This window comes from Astyanax mexicanus, chromosome 15, assembly GCF_023375975.1.
Source record: "Astyanax mexicanus isolate ESR-SI-001 chromosome 15, AstMex3_surface, whole genome shotgun sequence".
Lineage (NCBI taxonomy): Eukaryota > Metazoa > Chordata > Actinopteri > Characiformes > Acestrorhamphidae > Astyanax > Astyanax mexicanus.
In genome coordinates, this window is record NC_064422.1 from 17,956,366 (window position 1) to 17,978,803 (window position 22,438).

Here is a 22,438-nt window from a genome sequence, read left to right on the forward strand (position 1 = left end):
TAAAGGAAGTGAGAAAGCTGGAGCGTGAGTTTTCCCCCCCAAAAAGAACCCAGCCAACACCTCAGAACAGAGTGAGCGGAACCTCCAGAACCTCAGAAACGAGACCAAATCCTACTACTACATCAGCCACACACACACACAGGTGCACATATCACAGAAATCATACGTCTTTAGGGGCTCTTCAGAAAAGAGCAGCAAAGATGCATGATGTTTGAAAACCTTTTGTATATGGTTCCATATAGAACCCCTTTCAAAAAGACATGGCATAAGTCATGGGACAGGGTACACAAACAAATACAGCTCTGGAAAAATTCAAGAGACCACTTTAGTTTCTGAATCAGTTTCTCTGATTTTGCTATTTATAGGTATGTATTTGAGTAAAATAAACATTGTTGTTTTATTCTATAAACTACAGACATTTCTCCAAAATTCAAAATAAATATATTGTCATTTATTTGCAGAAAATGAGAAATGGCTGAAATAACAAAAAAGATGCAGATATTTCAGACCTCAAATAATGCAACGAAAACAAGTTCAAATTCATAAAGTTTTAAGAGTTCAGAAATCAATATTTGGTGGAATAACCCTGGTTTTTAATCACAGTTTTCATGCATCTTGGCATCATGTTCCCCTCCACCAGTCTTACACACTGCTTTTGGATAGCTTTACGCCACTCCTGGTGCAAGAATCTAAGCTCTTCCGCTTGATTTAATGGCTTGTGATCATCCATCTTCCTGTTGATTATATTCCAGAGGTTTTTAATTAGGCAAAATCAAAGAAACTCATCATTTGTAAGTGGTCTCTTATTTTTTCCAGAGCTGTATAGTACAATAAAGAGGACTAGAGAAGCCTACACAGCTTAAGTTGTTCCAATGTCCATTTAATTGCTATGTATGGATATATTGACCAGACGGCTTGTCGGCAGCTCAGCTATACACATTTATTTATTTTTTTTTTACTTTCTGGAGCTGAGATAGTCACCGCTGGTGCAGTCATGAAGTTCATGCATGTGCTGCATTATGAGTAATGGAACTCAATGGAGTCACTATGAGAGAATGAGGTGGAGGTCGGACATAGCCAAGCTATTGCTACAACCACAGACTACAACAGGCACACACGCAAACACACACACACAAACATCACACACACAACACTACAGACAAAAAGCACTGAACTGTGCAACTCTGAAGCAGCAGTGACGTCACAGAGCACACTTGCAGTCTGAGCTGAACAGCTGAAGGGCTAGAAGTTCTGACTGACTATGAGCTTTAAGGTTCTGCTGGGGGAACTCTAGCTTTTGTTCTGCCTGGTTCTGCTGTCTGCACTGCAAAACTGACAACGACTTAATACACTAAAAAGAATGAGGTCATCTGACTACCTGAATATACTGAATGACCAGGTAATGGATTTTAATAATATTCATTTATGAATAACCTTATAATATTCCTACAGCCATCTTACATACAGGGGTTGGACAGTGAAACTAAAACACCTGTCATTTTAGTGTGGAAGGTTTCATGGCTAAATTGGAGCAGCCAGGAGGCCAATCTTCATTACCTGCACATTGTAGCAGTAAGAGCAGTGTGTTAAGGTTCAATTAGCAGGGTAAGAGCACAGTTTTGCTTAAAATATTGCAATGCACAACATTATGGGTGACATGCCAGAGTTCAAAACAGGACAAATTGTTGGTGCACATCTTGCTGGCGCATCTGTGACCAAGACAGCAAGTCTTTGTGATGTATCAAGAGCCAAGGTATCCAGGGTAATGTCAGCAAAATACCAGCAAGAAGGACCAACCACATCCAACAGGATTAACTGTGGACCCAAAGAGGAAGCTGTCTAAAAGGGATGTTTGGGTGCTAACCCGGATTGTATTAAAAAAAACATAAAACCACGGCTGCCCAAATCGCGGCAGAATTCAATGTGCACCTCAACTCTCCTGTTTCCACCAGAACTGTTTGTCGCCACAATAAATTATTGTGGTCTAAAACCAGGTGTTTCAGTTTCATTGTTCAACCCTTGTATATACAGTGCCAGTCAAAAGTTTGGTCACACCTTCTCGTTCCATGTTTTAATATTTTTTTCCTTCATTGTATATAAATACTGAAGTCATCCACACTATGTAGGAACACAACAGGAATCATGTAGTAACAAACAAACCAAAATACTCTGTGAAGCATTTACAGTGAGGAAAATAAGTATTTGACCACCCTGCGACTTTGCAAGTTCTCCCACTTAAAAATCATGGAGGGGTCTAAATTTTTTATTTTAGGTGCATGTCCACTGTGAGAGTCATAATCAAAAAAAAAAAATCTGGAAAATCACACTGTATTCTTTTTTTTTATAATCTATTTGTGTGTTACTGCTGCAAATAAATATTTCAACACCTGTGAAAATCAGTGTTATTATTTGGTACAGTAGCCTTTGTTTGCAATTACAGAGATGAAACATTTCCTGTATTTTTTCAACAGGTTTGCACCAGACACTGCAGCAGGGATTTTAGCCCGTTCCTCCACACAGATCTTCTTCAGATCAGCCAGGTTTCTGGGCTGTCGCTGAGAAACACAGAGTTTGAGCTCCCTCCAAAGATCTATTTATAAAGAGTTTAGGTCTGGAGACTGGCTAAGCAACTCCAGAACCTTAATATGCTTCTTACAGAGCCACTTCTTGGTTATCCTGGTTGTGTGCTTTGGGTCATTGTCTTGTTGGAAGACCCAGCCATGAACCATCTTCAATGCTCTAACTGAGGGAAGGAGGTTGTTTCCCAAAATCTCACAATACACAACTCCGGTCATCCTCTCCTTAATACAGTGCAGTCATCCTGTCCTGTCCCATGTGCAGAAAAACACCCCCAAAGCATGATGCTTCCACCCCCATGCTTCACAGTAGGGATGGTACTCAGAATTCTTTGTCCTCCAAACACGGCGAACACAAACAAAGTTCTATTTTGGTCTCATCTGAACACAGAACTTTCTCCCATGACTCCTCTGGCAAATTTAAGACGGGCTGGACGTGTGCTGATTTAAGCAGGGGAACCTTCTCTGCCATGCATGACTTTAAACTATGACGTCTTAGTGTGTTTTACCCACAGTAACCTTGGAAACAGTGGTGCCAGGTCTCTTAAGGTCATTAACCAGCTCCTCCCATGTAGTTCTGGGCTGATTCTTCACCTTTCTTAGGATCTTTGATTCATCACAAGGTGAGATCTTGCATGGAGCCCCAGTCTGAGGGAGATTGACAGTCACGTTAAGCTTCTTCCATTTCAGTTGATCTTTTTTCACCAAGCTGCTTGGTATTTGCCCCACAGCCTCTTCCAGCCTTGTGGAGGTCTATAATTTTGTCTCTGGTGTCTTTGGACAGCTCTTTGGTCTTAGCCATATTAGTAGTTGGAGTCTTACTAATTGTGTGGGGTGGACAGGTGTCTTAATTTTTGTTTTACTAAGTTTATTAAGTTCAATACGTTTTTCTTCACAGGTTGGATGACTTTAGTATTAATCTACAAAGCACAACATTTTAAAATAATGAAAAAACAATTAATGGTGTTTCCAAACTTCAGACTGGTACTGTATGTAGAACTGGTTATGGATTATATGATTTTTTATTCACCTAAATCTTCTAAATTTCTCATCAATGAAAACTTAGTGTTTATCTTGTTCTTTTGAAGCATTCTGATTTTCTTACTCTGCTTTTTTTTTACTCCTACAGGAGGAACTGCTGGGGAACCCTGGTTCTACCTAACTCTAAAGGAGAGCTCCACTGGTGTAACTGTAGCATCATGCCTGGTTCTAACTCAGCTGTAATGAAGCAAGCGCCGGCGGGCTGGAGCACACTAAAGCTCACACGTTACCTGGGATGTAGACTGGAGTCAACAGAACGAGAGAAAAGCAGGAGGAGAGAGAGGGAGAGGAGGTTAATCAGGGTTACAGGACCTGAAGGAAACACTCTGAGCAGAGTCTGAGAGGAGCTACAGCAGTGAAACCAAGAATCAGAAAGGAGAACCTGAGTGAAACCCACACACTGTAACACTAGTCAGGGTGTAAATCTCTGAGTCTGAACTCATAGTGAATCTTGAGGAATGTGATTTGGGGTAGGAGTAAGATCATATGGATTAGGGCTGGGAGTTATTAGAACACTATTATTTATTTAAATACTTATATTTCAAAAATATATAAGTTTTGTTGTTGGTATTTTTCACACTATAAGGCGCACTATCAATAAACATCAATTCTATAGTCTATTTTTCTGGTCTATTTTCATACATACATACATTTTGCGACACTAGTAAGGAACAGGGGTTTCACCATATTTTCCTTCTAATTTAGCATGTCTGAAAATTGTAAACTGTAATTCTTAAAAAAAAAACACTTTCCTTTAAAGTCAAACAAGAGCTGGATGTTAATCTAGACAGATTACTCTTCTGAAAACTTTATTTTTGTGAGTAAAGCGCTTCTGTCTATTTACAGTAAGCTTAGAGTCAGAAATTTTTCAAGCACTAAGGCTGAAGCATTAGCATAAGCAGCTAACTGCTGTCTGGGGTTAGCAGCAGGCTACAGACTGATAATACTCATCTATGAACGGGGAAAGAGCTAGCTTAGTTAGCGGCTAATGCTAATGCTGCTTCAGCAGTTATAGCCGGGTTTAGCCGCAGGCTCCCATCCAATAATACTCATCTATGAACAGCAAAAGAGCTACCTTGGTTAGCGGCTAATGCTAATACTGCTCCAGTCTCAGTGCTGGAGAACTAAACTGAAACTTATAGTCTTATAGTGCAAAAAATACAGTAATAATATGCTCAATCTCAGCATCCAATCAGCTGTCCAGTTTATGGAACAAGCATGCTCATTGGCGCATGAATGCTGATAATACTCATAATGAAAGCTTGGTAGTGATTGATTTAGATCTTGTTTGGTTATTTAATCAGTACTATAGAAGTACTAAATGTAGCTACCCAGCCCTAATTATGACTCCTCAAATTTTATAACTGATTCACATTTGATTATTTTGCTTTACTTTATTATTTCATTACAATATCGTGGTGCAATGATTAATATAAAAATACACCAAATCCACAAACATGACCAGAAATACTATTTGCCAACAGTGGACAATAAGATTTAAAAAAAAATAATTTTTATGTTTGAAATAAACCTAAAACAGAACCAGAAATAAAGAGCTCAACTGTACAGATGTACAGTTTACACCCCTAATGACTAGTGCGTACCACCACAGATCTTCAGTGCACTCTGCCCCTAACACCAGTGCACCCTCACCCACACCAACCCTGCCACACATGCAGTTTTAAACAGGACTCACCTGGTCTCTTGGGGGCCTTCTTGGTGGGCGTGTCCTTGCGTTTGGTCTGGACGGCTGGAGAGTAGAGCAGGGCTGAGGACGCACTGCTCTTACGGAAATGCTCCTTTAGACCCTTAATGGAACGATCCAGCTGACTGGAGCGGATCTGATAATACACATTCATAAAGTCTGCAGAGGGAAAAACACACAAACATATAATTATATTTCAAATGGCAAAATGGGTGAATGGAAGATTGGGTGAATGGATAAATGGATAGAGTAATGGGCAGATGGATGGGAGGATGTTGGGTGAATGTGTTGGTGGATGTTTAGATGTATGGTTGGGTAAATTAAAGGAGAACTCCGTTGTGAAATGGATTTTGGGTGTATTAAAACTTGATAAAAAGTACCTACTTTGGATGAATAGCCCACGTCCGCTCTCCCACAGCTTCCTAAGATCCATTAATTTGTGCACTTTGCCCAAACAGGCTTTTAGAATGAGTCATACAGGGCATGCCTTTCCCCTGCAGATAAATCGCTTTTTTCCACCGTAATTCAGGCTCAAAGTAGCTCCACACTTCTTTGGTAGAATCCGGAGAGCCCTGACATTTAAAACGAGGCATTTAGAACTTTAAAACTGCAGAAGATGTTAAGTAAAAAACACTAATTACATCCCATACTGTAGGTAAATCGACCGGCGCCGCCATCTTAAATTTAAGTCACAATAAGTCAACCATCGAGCACGAAAAAATAAAACATTTTGAGCAATATTTATGTAATTTGTTTTTTGTTCTTTGCATTCTAATATCGACAGTAACCAGATATTTTCAGCAGCAGCTGGAATTCATGCATTTCCAAGGAATTAAATTTGCAATCTGCTCAACTATCCTACCTATTGATTCAGGCTTGATGGTTGAATTATTGTGACTTAAATTTAAGATGGCGGAGCACAGAGATTACCTACACTATGGGATGTAAACAGTGGCTTTTAATAAACTTCTTGTGGAGCTACTTTGAGCCTGGATAATGGTGGAAAAAGCAATTTATCTGCAGGTGCAAAGCATGCCCTGTATCACTCACTCATTCTAAAAGCATGTTTGATCAAAGTGCACAAAATACTGGATCTCAAAAAGCTGTGGGAGAGAGAAGGTGGGCTTTTTTTTTTTTATATACGTTTTAATACACCCAAAATCCATTTCACACCAGAGTTCTCTTTTAATATGGATCAATGGATGGATATAAATGAGTGGATGACTGGTGGATAAATGGATGGGATGGATTGGTGGATGGATGTGTAAATAATTATAATAATCTTTAATTATATAGCACCTTTCATACATCAGACATGCGGCTCAAAGTGCCTTACAGTACAGAGTTAAAATAGAAAGTAAAATATGGAATGCATGAACACAATTTAGCTATTTTAGCAACACAACTAATTTTAAAAATAATACAATAAAATAGACAGAATAAGATGAGAAAATGCAGCTCACTCAATTTAAAAAGAATAACAGCAGGTAAAATCGTAACATTAAGAATTAAAAAGTGTGATTTGATGGATGAATGAATGATTAGTAAAAGTGTGTGTGTGAGTGTGTACCCTGGTTGCGTCCGTATTCCACTAGCCAGGCGGAGATGCAGATGATGTCCTGCAGCACGGCCTCAGGCAGGTGCTCCAGAGTCACCTCACCCTCCAGCTCCTCATCCCCACCAATAGCGTCCAGGATCAGGATGGGCGGGACCGGCTTACTGTAGCGAGTCAGCAGGGCTCGAAACTCTGCCTCCAGCTGCTCTTTTCCCTTCTCAAATCGCACTTTCTGAAAGAGAACAGCAGGGACAGATCTTATGTTTTTGCTTGTATGAAGGACAATATGAAGAAAAACAAATAGACGATGTTGGAAGAGTCTCTGTAGGGTTGTAGGCTTGGTAGATTAGCCAGCCTTGCTGCCTGCTAGTTCGAACACAAGGTAAGCACTAGCTCCTTTACCAGGGGGCTACAGGTTTGAACTACGGGATTGCCACAGCCATCTGTAATAGATTGGGAGTCCTAGAAAGCTTGCACTGGCACTGGCCTCAGATGTGAAAGAATTAAGTCTGGTGAAATTTCGTCATGTTTTGTGCAGACCTGAAGTGGGATACCAGTTAATAAAATAAAAATGAAAGAGAGATGCGGGGCACAGAGTGGTCCAGCGGTCTAAAGCGCTGCCACTATGAGCGGGAGGTCGCAGGTTCAAACCCCCGCTCATTCAGCTTTGCCATCAAGCTGCCGGCACTCAGAGGGAGCAAAATTGCTTGCACCCACTGCTTCCTCCGGGTGGGTAGATGGCGCTCTCTCCCCACATCACTCCTAGGGTGATGTCCACAGCACAGGGTGTCTGTGAGCTGAAGTACCGGAAGAGAGTCACTGCGCTGTCCTCCGAGCGCGCTATGATGCTGCTCGGCAAAAGCTGCATCAGCAGCAGCTCGAAAAGAAGCGGTGTCTGACTTCACATGTATCGGAGGAAGCGTGTGTTAGTCTTCACCCTCCTGGTGTGTTGGGGCATTACTAGTGATAGGGGGAGTCCTAATGATTGGGTTGGGTAATTGGCTGTGTAAATTAGGAAGAAAAATATAAAAAAAAAAAAATAATAAATAAAGAGAGATGCAGTACCACAGTGTTGAGCTCAGGACTGTCTGGGTTGTTGTCCTGAAAATATTCCACAGCTTTCTGGATCTTTGCAATGCAGGCGAGGTACTCATCCAACCGGCCGGTGGGTCTGAAACAGACACACACAAGCATGTTATTCATTCAAGGAATAACAAAAAAACCCCAAAGAGTTTATCCTGCTTTTGTTAATGTAACTGTCTCTACTGTCCAGTAAAGAGCCTGTGCTATATCGTGGAACATTGCTGTGGGGATTTAACTGCATTTAGACACAAGAGCAGCATTAGTGAAGACAGGATGTTGGATGATCACCACTTTACCTCATCCCAAACTTATTGGAGAACATAGTACAGTTGCTCCACACCTCAATGCTTGGGATTTATACCTCTCTAGCTCTTCATCTCTCAAGTCCGAATTATATACAGGTGCATCTCAAAAAATTAGAATATTATTGAAAAGTTACTTTATTACAGTAATTCAGTTCAAATTGTGAAACTCATACATTATATAGTTGTATTACACACAGAGTGATCTATTTTAAGCTGTTATTTCTTTTATTGTTAATGATTATTGCTTACAGCCAGTGAAACCTCAAAAAATCAGTGTCTCAGAAAATCAGAATATTATATAAAACCAATTGGTACGTTTGGCAGTGTGGGCCTTGTGCCAAGTCCTGCTGGAAAATGAAATCAGCAGAGGGAAGCATGAAGTGCTGTAAGATTTTCTGGGAAAACACTGCACTGAGTTTAAATTTTACATTTCATTTGTAAATCAAGGGAGCAGAGTCTGGAGTTAGAGTGAAGAGACACACAGTTCACAGTTTCCACAACCAGTGATCATTTGGAGAGCCATGTCGTAAGGAACTTAATCCCTATAGACCACTGCAGTCATGTGTCATTCCGTAGTCCTCGTATGCCCATATTTGATGAATGGACTTTTCAAAAACTCACCTGTATCACATTCTGTGGTACATAAATATGTTCAGAACCCTGTATGTTTTATTCTGTGTACATTTTATTCCTGAACATCAGTGGATTCTCTGAATTAAGAGATTGTTTAAGAGTAGTAATGAGAATAACGCTCGCTCTTAGCTAATGCTCCAGCACACTGAACTGACATCACAGCACAGCAGCAGCTTAAAATGCAAGAATAATTGAACATAAAGAGTGAGAGTTTTGTGTTATTGTTGGAATATGATGACAATATTGTTGCCATTACCCTAGTGTTAAGTCTCATTAGCATAAGACACTCACCCCTCTTTGATGATTCTGTCAGTGTCCTTGGCAACATGGTAGTAGCTGATGACGTGGTCCAGGCAGAACAGGGTTTTATCCACATTCTCCTGCAGACGCTGCAGATTCTCCGTCTGCTTATGCACCGGGATGATGGAGTTCTCCAGAGCCATGAGGCGGCTCTCAAACGAGGACAGGATGGACACCTGAGTGACAGAAATAAAACTATAGTCGAAAAAAAGTTTGCTAGTAGTTCTAGCTTACTTTCCCGTTCCACCTTAAATAGTGAAACAGATGGCAGGAGCTGCAGCATTTAGGGCGGAAAGGAAAAATAAAATAAAATAAAAGCTAATTTCATCTCCCCATTACAGAAGAATCAAGATATTAGCAATAATAATTAATTTCTTGACCCTTTCTAAATACATACAATGCCCTAAAGTTAACTAGTTAACCAGCAGCTAGGTTACGGAACTTTAGCGCTCCACTGCTATCACATCAGCCTGCAGGCTCACCTAATATCCTGGTAATTAAGCAGTGTTATTAATTAATTTATTGTTATTTATTTATTGTTCATTGACAAACATCATTGTGATATACCAGTGGTTCCCAACTCAATCACTCAGGAACCACATTCTTCCACATTTAGTGGTTTAATGGTTATAACAGTAACACATTAGCAGCTTCAGGACTAGTGTTGGGGACCAGTTTGATATGCAAATTTTGGTATATTATGGAGGCTATCTTCACCTTTATAGGCTATTGTTCACCTTTATATTCACCTTTCCTGTCTTGCCCAACAAATTTAGAATACTGTTTTTTTGTATTATTCAGTTTGTCACCCTAATAACTATAAGAAATTGGTTTATTTCAGAGCAGAATATTTATATAAAAGTCACTTGTGCTGTCCTTCTGATGACATATAGGGTGCTTGTAGGGTTGTCCCAATTCTTAGGGGGAGGATTTCACTCGAAAAGAAGGGGTAGGAGTAAATGGTAGGGCCAAGGGGTGAAATGGGATTGGATGGGTTTAGAATGGGACAACATAAAAGCAGAAAGAATGTTGAGGTGTCCAAATACGTTATTAAGCACAAAATGCAAAAGATAATGTAGCTACAAGACATAAATACACACACACTGTTTCTGAATCTCTTACCATGCCTTTAGTGAGCTGGTCACTCTTTTCCAGATTCTCCCGAATGAAGGACAGAGTTTCCTGCTCCTGCAGTTCAGCACACACACACACACACACACACACACACAAATCAACAAACCATTCTAAATTTATCTTCAATAAACACCAGATACACTGGATTTAGCATAAACTGCAGGAGCAAAATGACCACATGTACAATTCTACTGGACACCACGATACAGAGATTATAGTTAAATTTTGAGAAAATAACCCATCATATATTTATAAAGCTTTAACAACAGAAAACTTTACCTTTTTACAATCAGAACAGGACTGAATACTGAGCAGTAACTTTTTTTCTTATTGTTTTAAAGACGGCACATATGTATAAATATTTAAAAGGCTAAAATCCAGATGAAACAGAAATGATAACAACCATAATCAAGCCCATAACCTTTTGGTCTAAAAATCACGTCAGAACTATTCAGAGATTCCCATTATTTCCATTTGACCTCCTTTAAGCCCTGTCTAAAAATGTATTTTAACATTAAACTTCTATTCCTCTATGTACATTACTATTGTAAGTCACTTTGGACAAAAGTGTCTGCTAAATGTAATGTAATGTAAAGTAATGTAATGTAGTTATATGGAAGACTAAACATCTGAATTGTTGAAATAGCCAAAAGTACACTTTTAATGGCCTTTTCTGTGCACACGCCACAAACAGAGTCGCTTGAGGTATGCTAAGGCACATTTGGACACATTTTAGTATAAGGTGCTGTGGACTGATGAAACTAAAATTGAGTTATTTGGAGGGCGGTCGGTATGCATGGAGGAAAAAGCATAAAATGTGGTGGTGGTTCCATCATGCTGTGGGGCTGTGTGTTCAGTGCAGGTACTGGGAATATTTTTAAAGCTGAGGGTATCATAGATTCAATATCAGTAGATTCTTGAGAATAATGTTGAAAGTCTGTGGCATGATTTAAAGTGGGCTGCTGTTCATGCTCAAACACTATCAAATCTGACTTAACTGAAGATGTTTTGTAAAGAAGAATGATCCAAAATACCTTCAACCAGAAGCCAGACTATTATTGGAAGCTATAGGAGAGTTTAGAGGCTGTTATTTCTGCAAAAGGATGATCTAATAAATAATGATGTAATTTTATGTGCCCACATTTTTGCACCTGTCTAATTTTGTTAAAAAATGATTGCACACTTTCTGTAAATCCTATAAACTTCATTTCACTTCTCAAATATCACTGTGTTCATCTGCTATATGATATACTTAACTGAAATTGCTGATCCAAACAACCAGTTATATTTAGATTTATAAAGGAAACAAAAGGATAAAACACACATTCACACACTGTGCTGTGATACTCTCAGATGTGAATTGGGGATATCAGGAGTTAAAGTGAAAGACAGAGTGCTGTGAGGAATTTAACATATATTTTAAGGGTCTGTAATACACACACTGTCATCATGGGCTCTTTGGGTTAAAGCATAGTGAGTGAATGGCCTGTATTTAGATTAGCTAAAGCTAGATTTATCACAGCAGCTCTGCACTGTAGAGAAGACCACCACACTAAGACCCTACAGCCCCTCAGAATAAACCGTTAACTGTTAACATACATGTGTGTATTAATGCTGTAGAGTGTGTTTACAGCGTGTCAGTGTTAACAGTGTGTAAATAAAGGATGTAACGTTAATTAAGGCTATTGAACCGCAGCCCGACCTGCTTCAGCTTCTCCTCGATCTCCCGCTTCCGCGCGGACGCGTCCTCCGTCGGGATCATCTCCACCCACTCTCACACAGTATAGTTTAATATTAATAATCCGAAATTACTCAGGTTAAACTGATCACATACAGCTTTATATCACCATTCCGCCCTGAGTAACAACACTCAACACCGAGCTCCGCACAAACTAACGACCGGGGAGTCACTATCCACTATATTACAAAATAAAAGCCTTAGATAAAAAAAATAACGTTTTACAACGACAAAATTAACATTAATATTACAAAAAGATCCCACGTTTTAATTTAACCCCAACTGGACACAAAACAGTATGAGTAAGAATCAGAATCTGTAGTTTAAAAGGGTAGAAGAACGGAAACGGAACGGAAATCAGCTGACTATTATCACACCAGTTCAATATACTGACAAACGCTTCGACACTTCAACATAAAAGTCCTCCCTCATCGCCAGTTATTCTATTCAGTTGCGCTGCCTTGTCAACCCGTTCTACACTAGTGTAGTGCATATTAAACCTAACTTTACAAAAACAAAAAAGCACCGTATTACAGCATGTTCCCAGTAGAAGGCCCAGTAGATGTACGTTAGTATATTTGAATAGCATAAATCACTATATTGTGGCGGCTCTGGGTTGTGTGTGTGGCTGCCTGCAGGCATGTTTCTGTTCTCCTGTGTGCGAGGATGACAGGGGTGGGGCATCTCCCTTGGGAGGGGTTATGCAGAGAGGGTGGGCACCACTCTGGATCTGCCATCTGGGAGACACACAGCTGGGTTGGTGGCCTTTGGGCTATTTAGCTCTGTGGTTTTATGGTTTAGCTCTCCTAGTCTTGTTAAAGACTGTGAGTGAGTGATAAGCCAGTTCAATAAAAGGAGCTGTTGAACATTCAGCATGAGTCTCACGGGTCTTCTTTCCCCTTCCACGCCACAATATTATGGCCAATTAATGTCAATAAGAGATCATTATAAAATGCTTTGTGTTGTTTTATAAAATATTTTGTGTATTTTTTTTATTATTATTAATTTCCATTTACACTTTTGTGCAATGACAGTGAGTCCAGGTTGTTTAATCCACACACAAAAACACATTTAATAAATAAATAAAATAAATTCATAAAAAAAAAGGAATATAGAAAAATCGTAGGTTATCGCATGCGCAGTGTCTTCAGAAAGCACGCATCGATGGGTAGCACAACTCGACAGAACACCTGCTTTGACGTTGCTCTGCATAAGCTATGATGTAACAAATATGAACTTTCAGATTTCCACAAACAAATATTATTGGCTTGGTCTCTAATGTTTCTCTACATAAATACTACAATACTTCAGGAATAATAAAATTCGTTTTTATTCTAGGAAAACTGGTATTTCTTAAAAAAAAAAAAACTGTAACAGTGCTAAAGCAATCGTAAGTGAGATTTATACATAATAAAAATTTTAATTATTAACTTATTCTAGACAGAAAGGTGTTTATTAATAATTAAGCTCTTCGTAAAGTTCAGTGCTTTTACCTTATTTTAATTTAAATAGTATATTCCAAAAGTAATCACTTTTAAACTTTTAAAATATAAATATAAATTACTTATACATTAGAATGATTCTCCCAAACAATAAAGAATAAACTGAACTGAAAGAATGCACTGAAATGTAGACAAATCTATTTAATCCAGTTCACTTCAAGAAACATTTCATCACATCTCATCACATTCCACAAATACAGAACTCATACTAACTCATACTGACTGATCTAACAACCTCTCTTATAGATATGATAAACATTCTAACATCTCTACAGAAATGCTCTGAAAAATGTTCTATTCATAGTTCCAGAGTGTCAAAAGGTATTTTACATTAATTCATTTACACAGGTATGTACATGTTTTACACATCAAAGCAAAACATCAGAGGAAAGTATAAAGACATTCGTAGTTAGAGGTGGGCTATATGGCAATAATTTATCATATTATTATTCATTTTGTTATTGTGGTTCACAGCATACTTTATACTGAGCATATTATGGATATCATCAGTGCTTTAAGAAGACTTATAATAATTAATAATGATTAATAATAAATATATCTGTACTCATTATGTGAGAGTAGCAGTTTCAGTCAAAATATCTTCACAAATATTAGTGAAAATCACTCAATATTGTGAATGAACACTTTTGCCATATGGCACACCTCTATTTTTAGTCCCAGTAAATAATAATAAAAAAAAACAGGTTTAAAAGTAACATACACTATCTTGCAAAAACTATTCAACCCCCTTAAAAATCACTAAATTAGTCATATTTGTATATTTGTGTTACATTTTACAAAAAAAAAAAAAAAAAAAAAAAAAATCATGCTGTGTACACATGTTGGTCTGTCAGAAAAACGATTTAGTTTTAGAATATATACTGTCAGAAAAATAACTGCGACAAACAAAATTATTGTCACTGATATGATTATGAATGATGCACTCAAATTTAAAAATAAAAACGTATAATCTCAGAATAATGAACTAACACAAAATGAAATAATAAACAATGATTCAGTATCTGCAAATTGTGTAGTTAGTAAAATAAAATTACTTTTGCTGCTTTTATAGATTTTTCTTATGTAGTTATTATTTTTTCTTATGTAGTTATTTGATTATTCTATACATTTTGTTGACAATTAATTTTTCCATATATTTTCTCATTTTTTTTATACAGAGTGAAAGGCCTGTAGATGACAACAGGGTACTCTGTAAAATACTACATTTAATTTCTAAATTAATAAAGTTAAAACATTTTGTTTTAATTGTTTTAATTTGTTTTAAAATGAAAAAAAAATCTGCATGTAACACTGCCAGGATAAAATTTCAGTTTTAAGTAATATATTTTCCAGGAAAAAAAATTGTGCTAAACACTTTTTAAACGGGTTGAACAGATTTGCAAGTCCCTCTATTCTGTGATATATATTTTCTTACTTAACTAAGTAACAGTGAACATTAAAGAATAGGAGACAGGACATCCCCAAACTTCTGAAGGGTTCTGTTAAGTAACATTACCATTTTATAGGTCCAATATATGTTAATATCCCACAGCATATAAATTAAATGTTAATAAGTTAAAGAAAACTCAAACCATAACGTTAACCAAAACTAGAACAGGTGTGTTTGAAATACTGCAGCATCTGCAGAGCGGAGTCAGCTACACACTAATGTTCGCTTCAGGAAGTCCTTTAACTCCTCCTCCTTTTAAACAGCTGGAGTGACAGTGCAGACTCCTCCTCCTCCCTCTCACGACTCCTCCTGTTTACTCAGAGCCTTCAGTAATAAACATAAACAGCAGAAATATAAATTAGTGCATATTAACAAGCAAGAAAATGAATGACACTGGAATATGATCACTATCAGTAGACTCTGTATTAATAACCTCAGTTGCTTTTCCAAAAGACATTCCCTTGATTATGATTTGTCCCAAAAATCTCTTCATTAGCTTTTTGTATTTTCTGACCACATGGTTCATATTAATAAAAATATGCCAAAAATAAAAATTTGGCCAAATCCCAAATCAATCATTTTGTTAAACGTATTTTGTCTTGCTTTAAATAAAACAATTACAAAACTACAATTTAAAATATTTATTCAATTAATAATTGAAAAGTCATTCTTGTCATTAAGATTTATTAGGCGTGGAATTCCATTTGGTTATTTAACAGGCTCTTTGACCTATCAAACATGAAGGTAATAATAATGTCATAGTTGACCAGTGTAATGTATGTATTTATGGAGCTGATTTTAATGTTGTTGCTGATTTGTGTTTGATCAAGGTAACAATAAAGTATTATGCATATCGTCGCTGTCCAATCAAAAACACTTATGTCCAAAACAGCAACTTTACAGGAGAGAAAAAAACTTGTAAACTTTAAATGGAAGTCAAGGTAAAAAGAGTTTGTTTCAGGTCATTTTAAAGAGTTTCTGTTGGTCCGTTCATCAAGAAATTTTGGCACAGTGTAAGGGACAGCTTGTCTGTTCAAATAATGTAGTAAACTAAAAATCGACAAAAATGGAGATAAGTGTTTTTCACAGGACAGCAGCGATATATCATATGCATGTATATACTGTTTTTTCTGCACTATAATGTGCACTTAAAATCCTTTAATTTCCCAAAAATCAACTATGCACCTTAAAATCTGGTGCACCTTATGTATTAATTTTACCAATCAGGATGTAAGAAGCAGTAAAAGCCACTCCACTGAAGTGCAGTGTTACACAGAGGCTGGAGCAGTATTAGCATTATCCACTAACCGCAGCGCTAGCTCTTTCACCATTTTAAATATGAGAATATCGACCTGTAGTCTGCGTGTTTACTGCATTAAAACTGCTGTATAATAGCACCCTGGCTTACCAGAACACCCAAGGTTCCTCAGTGTGGCGCTATCGGGCGGCATTTACTAGGGCTTTGTGCTGCTACCTGCGTCTAGTGCTGCTGCTAACCGCAGTAAAATATTGGAAATATAAGTTTACTGTAAATAAACGACAGCACTTTACCCACCCACCCACCCATATCTTGTTTTCCAAGATATCCCCTTGAGTAATTAATAATAAACACAGGCTTGTTTGCTCTTGTTTGCTCCTAATAACCTTCTTGCATGTTTTTGGACTTGCTAATCCCCTACTTATCTGTTCTAAAACCTCCTCCTCACCGTGATTGGTCCTAATAACCCCCTCATTCGTTTCTGAGACCCACCTGTTTGAGGAACTGTGTTCCAAAGTAGTTGGTGGCCATGTTCTTCAGATTCGTTCTGGTGCCGACTTTACAGCGAACATATCCATAAAGATTCGCTCCCTGCAGAACCACGCCCATAATTACCACTGCCTGTACAAAGCACAGAAACACAACACCTGGGGGTTATATTTAAAAAAAGCAGGATTTTACAGTTTAGACAGATAACGTAAGCCAAAACTCAACCATATCTAACACAACTATATCTAATACAGCTTAAATTCCTTACATTTCAAGTTATTTGCCAAAATAACAAGGAGATGTTTTGTTAACTAGTGCCCAGGTCCATCAGCCCAAACCCCACAAGCTAAACTGCATATACATATGAAAATATGGAAAACAATTGTAATTGATGTTAGTTTTAGATACATCATATGCACTCTATACACCAATCGGCCATAACATTAAATCCCTTCCAGCTGAAGTGAAGAACGCTGTTGTTTTGGTTTCAGTGGCTCCTGTATAGTAGTTTAGAAATCAATATTTGGTGGAATAACCCTGGTTTTTAATCACAGTTTTCATGCATCTTGGCATGTTCCTCTCCACCAGTCTTACACACTGCTTTTGGATAACTTTATGCCACTCCTGGTGCAAGAATTTAAGCAATTCAGTTTGGTTTGTTGGCTTGTGCTCATCCATCTTCCTCTTGATTATATTCCAGAGGTTTTCAATTTGACAAAACTGGTCTCTTTTTTTTATTATTTTAATTGTTTTGTGTATTAGGCAGCAAGTGAAAAGTCAGTTAAAGTTAAGGTTAAAACAGAAAATCTGAGACAAAGAACAAAACTCTTGATGTTCTAGATAACTGGGTCAGAACATCTCCAAAACATCAGACAGGTGAAGCCCAAAGCTCAAGATGCTCATGGAGGCTCCGCCCACCTCACATCCTAATCTTGGCACAGATATAACAGAGCACCAGGCCTCCATGGGTCAGAGCCATATTTTTGAGGCATTAAAGAACCTAGTCGACATTAAGCAGGTGGTTTTATTGTTATGGCTGGTTGGTGTATATTGGACTTGGATACACACCAGCCATTTGATCTTGAAGGAGAAGAGAGCGGTGAAGGTGAAGATGACCCAGAGCACGGGGCAGATGATCAGGCCCAGCCAGAAGATCCGAGCCTCAGAATCAGATGGGAGGGATGCAGGGAGCTGCTTGGCCTGTCCCTAAACACCATAAAACACACAGTAAAACAAATTATGAAAAACTAGAGTATTTACCAACTTAAGTCATGTTATTTTTGGTAACTAAAATACTGAAGATAATCTACAACGCAAACACACAGCCTCTCTGAGGTGAAATTCTTTATCCTGACTTGGGAGCATTAAAGGGATTTGTGTGGGGGACTAAAAGAAAATGTGTAAACTAGGGGTGCGAATCTCTCAGTGTCTGGCAATTCAATTTAATTCCAATTTTTGGGGTAACAATTCGATTCAGAAACGATTTTCGATTACGGAATTTTTTTTTTAATTCAAATTGACATCTACCCACCCAGAGAGAGCAAAGCCAATTGTGCTCTCTCAGGGCTCTGGCAGCCGATGGCAAGCTACATGAACGGGATTCGAACCGGTGATCTCCCGATCACAGTGGCAACGCTTAGGCCGCTGGACCACTTAGAGTCCCTGATTTTCACAAGTTTACTTTTTTTTTTTTTTTTACTAATTTTACACACTGGATTCTGTACCATTTCCAGGTATTGACTGGGCCCCTCAAGAGCTTAAATGGCAAAAATAAGAAGAAAAAATGGGGGTGTTCTAAAACGATAATGTGTGTTGATTGTATATATGTAAAAAGTACATTATTATTTGATATTTTATTGTTGTTTTAATGCTTAGCCACATCAAAAAGCATTTTATGTCACAACCCATGCTGCATCCAAAATTCCAGTCAGTGGTGTATTTCTTTTTTTAAATTAAACAGGTTTTAGGAAGTAAAATTGAGAGGGGAAGGCAGGTAGGAGTTCTCTGCTGCAGTGCCGTTAGCCAATCAGAGGTGATATATTAGCATACATGAATATTCATGAGCAAGAGCCAAAACCTGTCTTTCTTTAGAGACCACTAATCCAGTGAACTAAAAGCAGGGCTAAACAGAAACACATGAGCACTTTTTTCCCCACAAAAAAACAGATCACATGGCATTCATTCATACTAGAGACCACAAATAGACATTTTAAAATGAATGAAAAAAAAAATGAAATGAGACATTTAATATAATTTGACCTCATTTACTGTATCAGTTTTTAATGGCTGTTGGTGGAATCTGTTGTGATTAAAGAGTATAAAACACATCTGACCCACAAACATACCTTCCTGGACTCGAACACCCAGCGGCTGTTCCCGTCCTCATCCACCTGATTCCACCAGCGCAGACCCACCAACAGACGGCCTGTGATATTCTAAAATAGACAACCAATCAGAACTCCCGAAACAAGCAAGAAACAGAAATAAAAATATTTCATTTTTAACTGTCTTTTATTAACTATACACACATTAAATTTGTTTAGGTCACGAGTGCCTGAAAATGGCATTTATTTTTTTCAGGACTTTTTTATAATAATAATAATAATAATAATAATAATAATAATAATAATAATAATAATAATAATAAGAAGAAGAAGAAGAAGACTAAGAAGAAGCAGAAGAAGAAGATGCCACAACTAACCTTCACCGTCCAGAAGTCACATGACAGGAGGAGGATGATGGTGACCATGCAGGCGATGAAGCTGCTGCTTAGCAGCTCACAGAGAAGATACACCAGGACGGCACTCACCCTGAAGAACAGGTGGAAGAACGATGCCACAGGGTGCCTATAGAGAGAGAGAGAGAGAAAGAAAGAGAGAGAGAGCACCTTAATTAGGGGTGGGCGATATAGCTCTAAAAGTATATTACAACAATTCAGAGTATTTTCAAAATAACCATATACTTCGCAACGTAAGAAAACACCAAAAATAATGTATTAATGTTGCGAATATAGTATAATAGCATAACTGTATTTATTTTGCTATGTTATAATTCTTATGTAAGATAAAAGTATATAATGTAAATAATATAAAAAAATATTGCCTAATAGTGCATGTACATAAATTGCAAACAAACATTTATACACTTGATTCTCTAAGGATCTGTCCAAAACTATCTGTATATTTTTTTTAAGTGCTGTCAAATAGTAAACTAAAGCATTTTAATTTTCAGATTTCCACACTTGAATACATGTAAATAATGTTCTATTACAGATATAGAATTCTCTGTTTAAAACTAGAATCTGTAGTACACTATAGTACATTACCTAGGGAGTCGTGTTCAAGGAGTAATTTGGGATTAAACCTTTGGGTTTGTTAGCTATATTAAGGGAAAATTATATGTATTTATATTTCATTCCAAGTCACCACCCATGGCATTCCTTACTATGTGTCTGCTGGATCAATCTGTATTTATAAATAATTACTATTGCTTGTTCCAGAATAAACAGGATGCGAATCTACTCACTTGATCTTTGATTTTCGAGAGTTTCTGGCAGTATCCTCCTCTGCATCAAATAACGACACATCATCGTCGTTAGAGTCCTGTAGAGAGAAACGGTCCAGCAGTAGATTTAACACACTGCACATGGCAGGCAGCACATATCCTTAATGTAATTCTGACTTGTTTTCTATCACCTCTAGATTACATGGAATTTCACCCTTTCTCTCACCCACACCAATAATCCCCTTTTTCTAGATAAATCTAAAATTACTATTAGAAATTATAATTCTTACATATTCTCTATTCTCTATAATTGTTTCTGACTAGTACAAAGTTCAGATCCAAATATTTATGTCGGGATACTTCAGATAAGTGCAGTTGAACATCTTTATAATAAAATTTTAGACATCAACATTCTGGAATTTGACTGCTAACTGCAATTTTACTAGTAAGAATAGAAGTGTAGATATCAGGGATTATAATGTAAAGTAGACTGTGAAATTCAATGTAAATTATTGGTAACATATTAATGAACAATTAGAACTTGGGCTGGGCAATATTAAAAAAATATTAAAATAAAATTAAAATTCAAGATTACGATTACAATTTTTAGTTCTTACAACACAACTTCAGGTTTTTTTTTATTTGTACACAGACAGCATTACTTAAAAAGAGAGAACCACGTAGTGCATGCATAAAAGCAAAAAGACGCATGAATTCAGATTTGACCATTCACATTCATGTCCACGGATCAAAAACGTATCTAATTTAGGACCACATATAGAGGTGACTGAAATCTGATAAAAAAAAATGGACTTAACACGTTCACACAGCTATGAAAAAATCACATCTGAGCCACATTGAGCAAAAAATCAGATTTGTGTCACTTCAGGCTGGTAATGTAAACGCAGCCTAACACAACAAACACAGCATAGCACACCCATGCTATGCTGTGTTTGTTGTTTGTAGCAAAAGGAAAATTCACATGGAACTCATTTTCTATTAAATACATACCACAGACAGATTATACAGCTCTGGAAAAAATAAGAGACAACTTAAAAATAATGAGTTTCTTTGATTTTACCAAATTGAAAACCTCTGGAGTATAATCAAGAGGAAGATGGATGATCACAAGCCATCAAACCAAGCTGAACTGCACCAGGAGTGGCATAAAGTTATCCAAAAGCAGTGTGTAAGACCAGTGGAGGAGAACATGCCAAGATGCATGAAAACTGTGACTAAAAACCAGGGTTATTCCACCAAATATTGATTTCTGGACTCTTAAAACTTTGAATGTGAACTTGTTTTCTTTGCATTATTTGAGGTCTAAAAGCTCAGCTTCTTTTTTGGTTTTCTCATTTTCTGCAAATAAATGCTCTAAATGACAAAATTTGTATTTGGAATTCGGGAGAAATGTTTTTTTTTTTCTTTCTTTCAAACATATACCTTTAAATAGAAAAATCTGAGAAACTGAAGTTGTCCCTTAATTTTTTCCAGAACTAAATATTTATTCTACTGAACTGCATTATTAGAATCATGACTTGCTGAATTATTGATTTCTGGGGTGAAAAGTCTCAATATAGGGTTGTGCCATATCATATAACATACAACAATATAGGCAATTTTTATTTATTGTTTTGTAAGGTTGACAATCATATCGTTATCGAAGAAATATCGCGATAATATTTTAGGGCTATAGTGCTCAGCCCTACAGCCTAGCTAACACAACACACACAGCTTGAAGCTTTTCCGCTGAACACAGAAAAACACAGCTGTGCCAGCGGGCTGTGTCCGATATTACAGTCTTTACTGAACCGCTCTGACACCTGTAATCAGAAAACTGCAGCCGAACACGCAGAAAAACCCACTGAAACCAGAACCAGAACACAACAGAACTCACCAGTCTGAGCATGGCGGCCACACAGCTCCTATAGCTGAACTGCGGAACTCACTCCGGCCTCAGCACGTCACAATAAAAGTCGCTCTTCAAAATAAAAGTCAACTCAAACTGTAGTATGTGTACTAGTGCATCTAAAAAAAGAAGAAGAATATAATCGAAATGTTACTTTATTACAGTAATTCAGTTCAAAATGTGAAACTTATATATTATATAAATGTATTACAAACACAGTGATCTATTTTAAGAGTTTATTTCTTTTATTGTTAAT

The 22,438-nt window shown here is 37.4% G+C and overlaps 2 protein-coding genes across 11 annotated transcripts in view; both read right to left on the reverse strand.

The window, feature by feature from the left end:
* Positions 1 to 12,387, reverse strand: part of exoc7 (exocyst complex component 7) — a 28,132-nt gene extending 15,745 nt beyond the window's left edge. For 2 of the 10 annotated variants that reach the window (XM_022666050.2, XM_022666059.2), the window contains exons 1-6: positions 12,035 to 12,384; positions 10,321 to 10,386; positions 9,190 to 9,374; positions 7,943 to 8,048; positions 6,893 to 7,109; positions 5,314 to 5,481 (exon numbers count right to left, since the gene is read on the reverse strand). In XM_022666050.2, coding sequence (XP_022521771.1) covers positions 5,314 to 5,481; positions 6,893 to 7,109; positions 7,943 to 8,048; positions 9,190 to 9,374; positions 10,321 to 10,386; positions 12,035 to 12,094 — 802 coding nt within the window. In that variant the 5' untranslated portion in view covers positions 12,095 to 12,384. Of the gene's footprint in view, positions 1 to 3,847; positions 3,860 to 5,313; positions 5,482 to 6,892; positions 7,110 to 7,942; positions 8,049 to 9,189; positions 9,375 to 10,320; positions 10,387 to 12,034 lie in introns of all 10 variants that reach the window. The other 8 variants (XM_022666049.2, XM_022666053.2, XM_049464781.1 and 5 more) reach the window with 8 other exon arrangements.
* Positions 12,388 to 13,700: 1,313 nt separating this feature from the next.
* Positions 13,701 to 22,297, reverse strand: tvp23b (trans-golgi network vesicle protein 23 homolog B (S. cerevisiae)). The gene is made up of 7 exons (XM_022666033.2): positions 22,171 to 22,297; positions 20,295 to 20,371; positions 19,471 to 19,615; positions 19,115 to 19,204; positions 17,838 to 17,975; positions 16,773 to 16,901; positions 13,701 to 15,346 (listed from the first exon to the last, which is right to left on the reverse strand). The coding sequence occupies exons 1-7, from the start codon at positions 22,180 to 22,182 to the stop codon at positions 15,320 to 15,322; spliced, it is 618 nt and encodes a 205-aa protein (XP_022521754.1). The 5' UTR covers positions 22,183 to 22,297; the 3' UTR covers positions 13,701 to 15,319.
* Between the last annotated feature and the right edge of the window lie 141 nt (positions 22,298 to 22,438).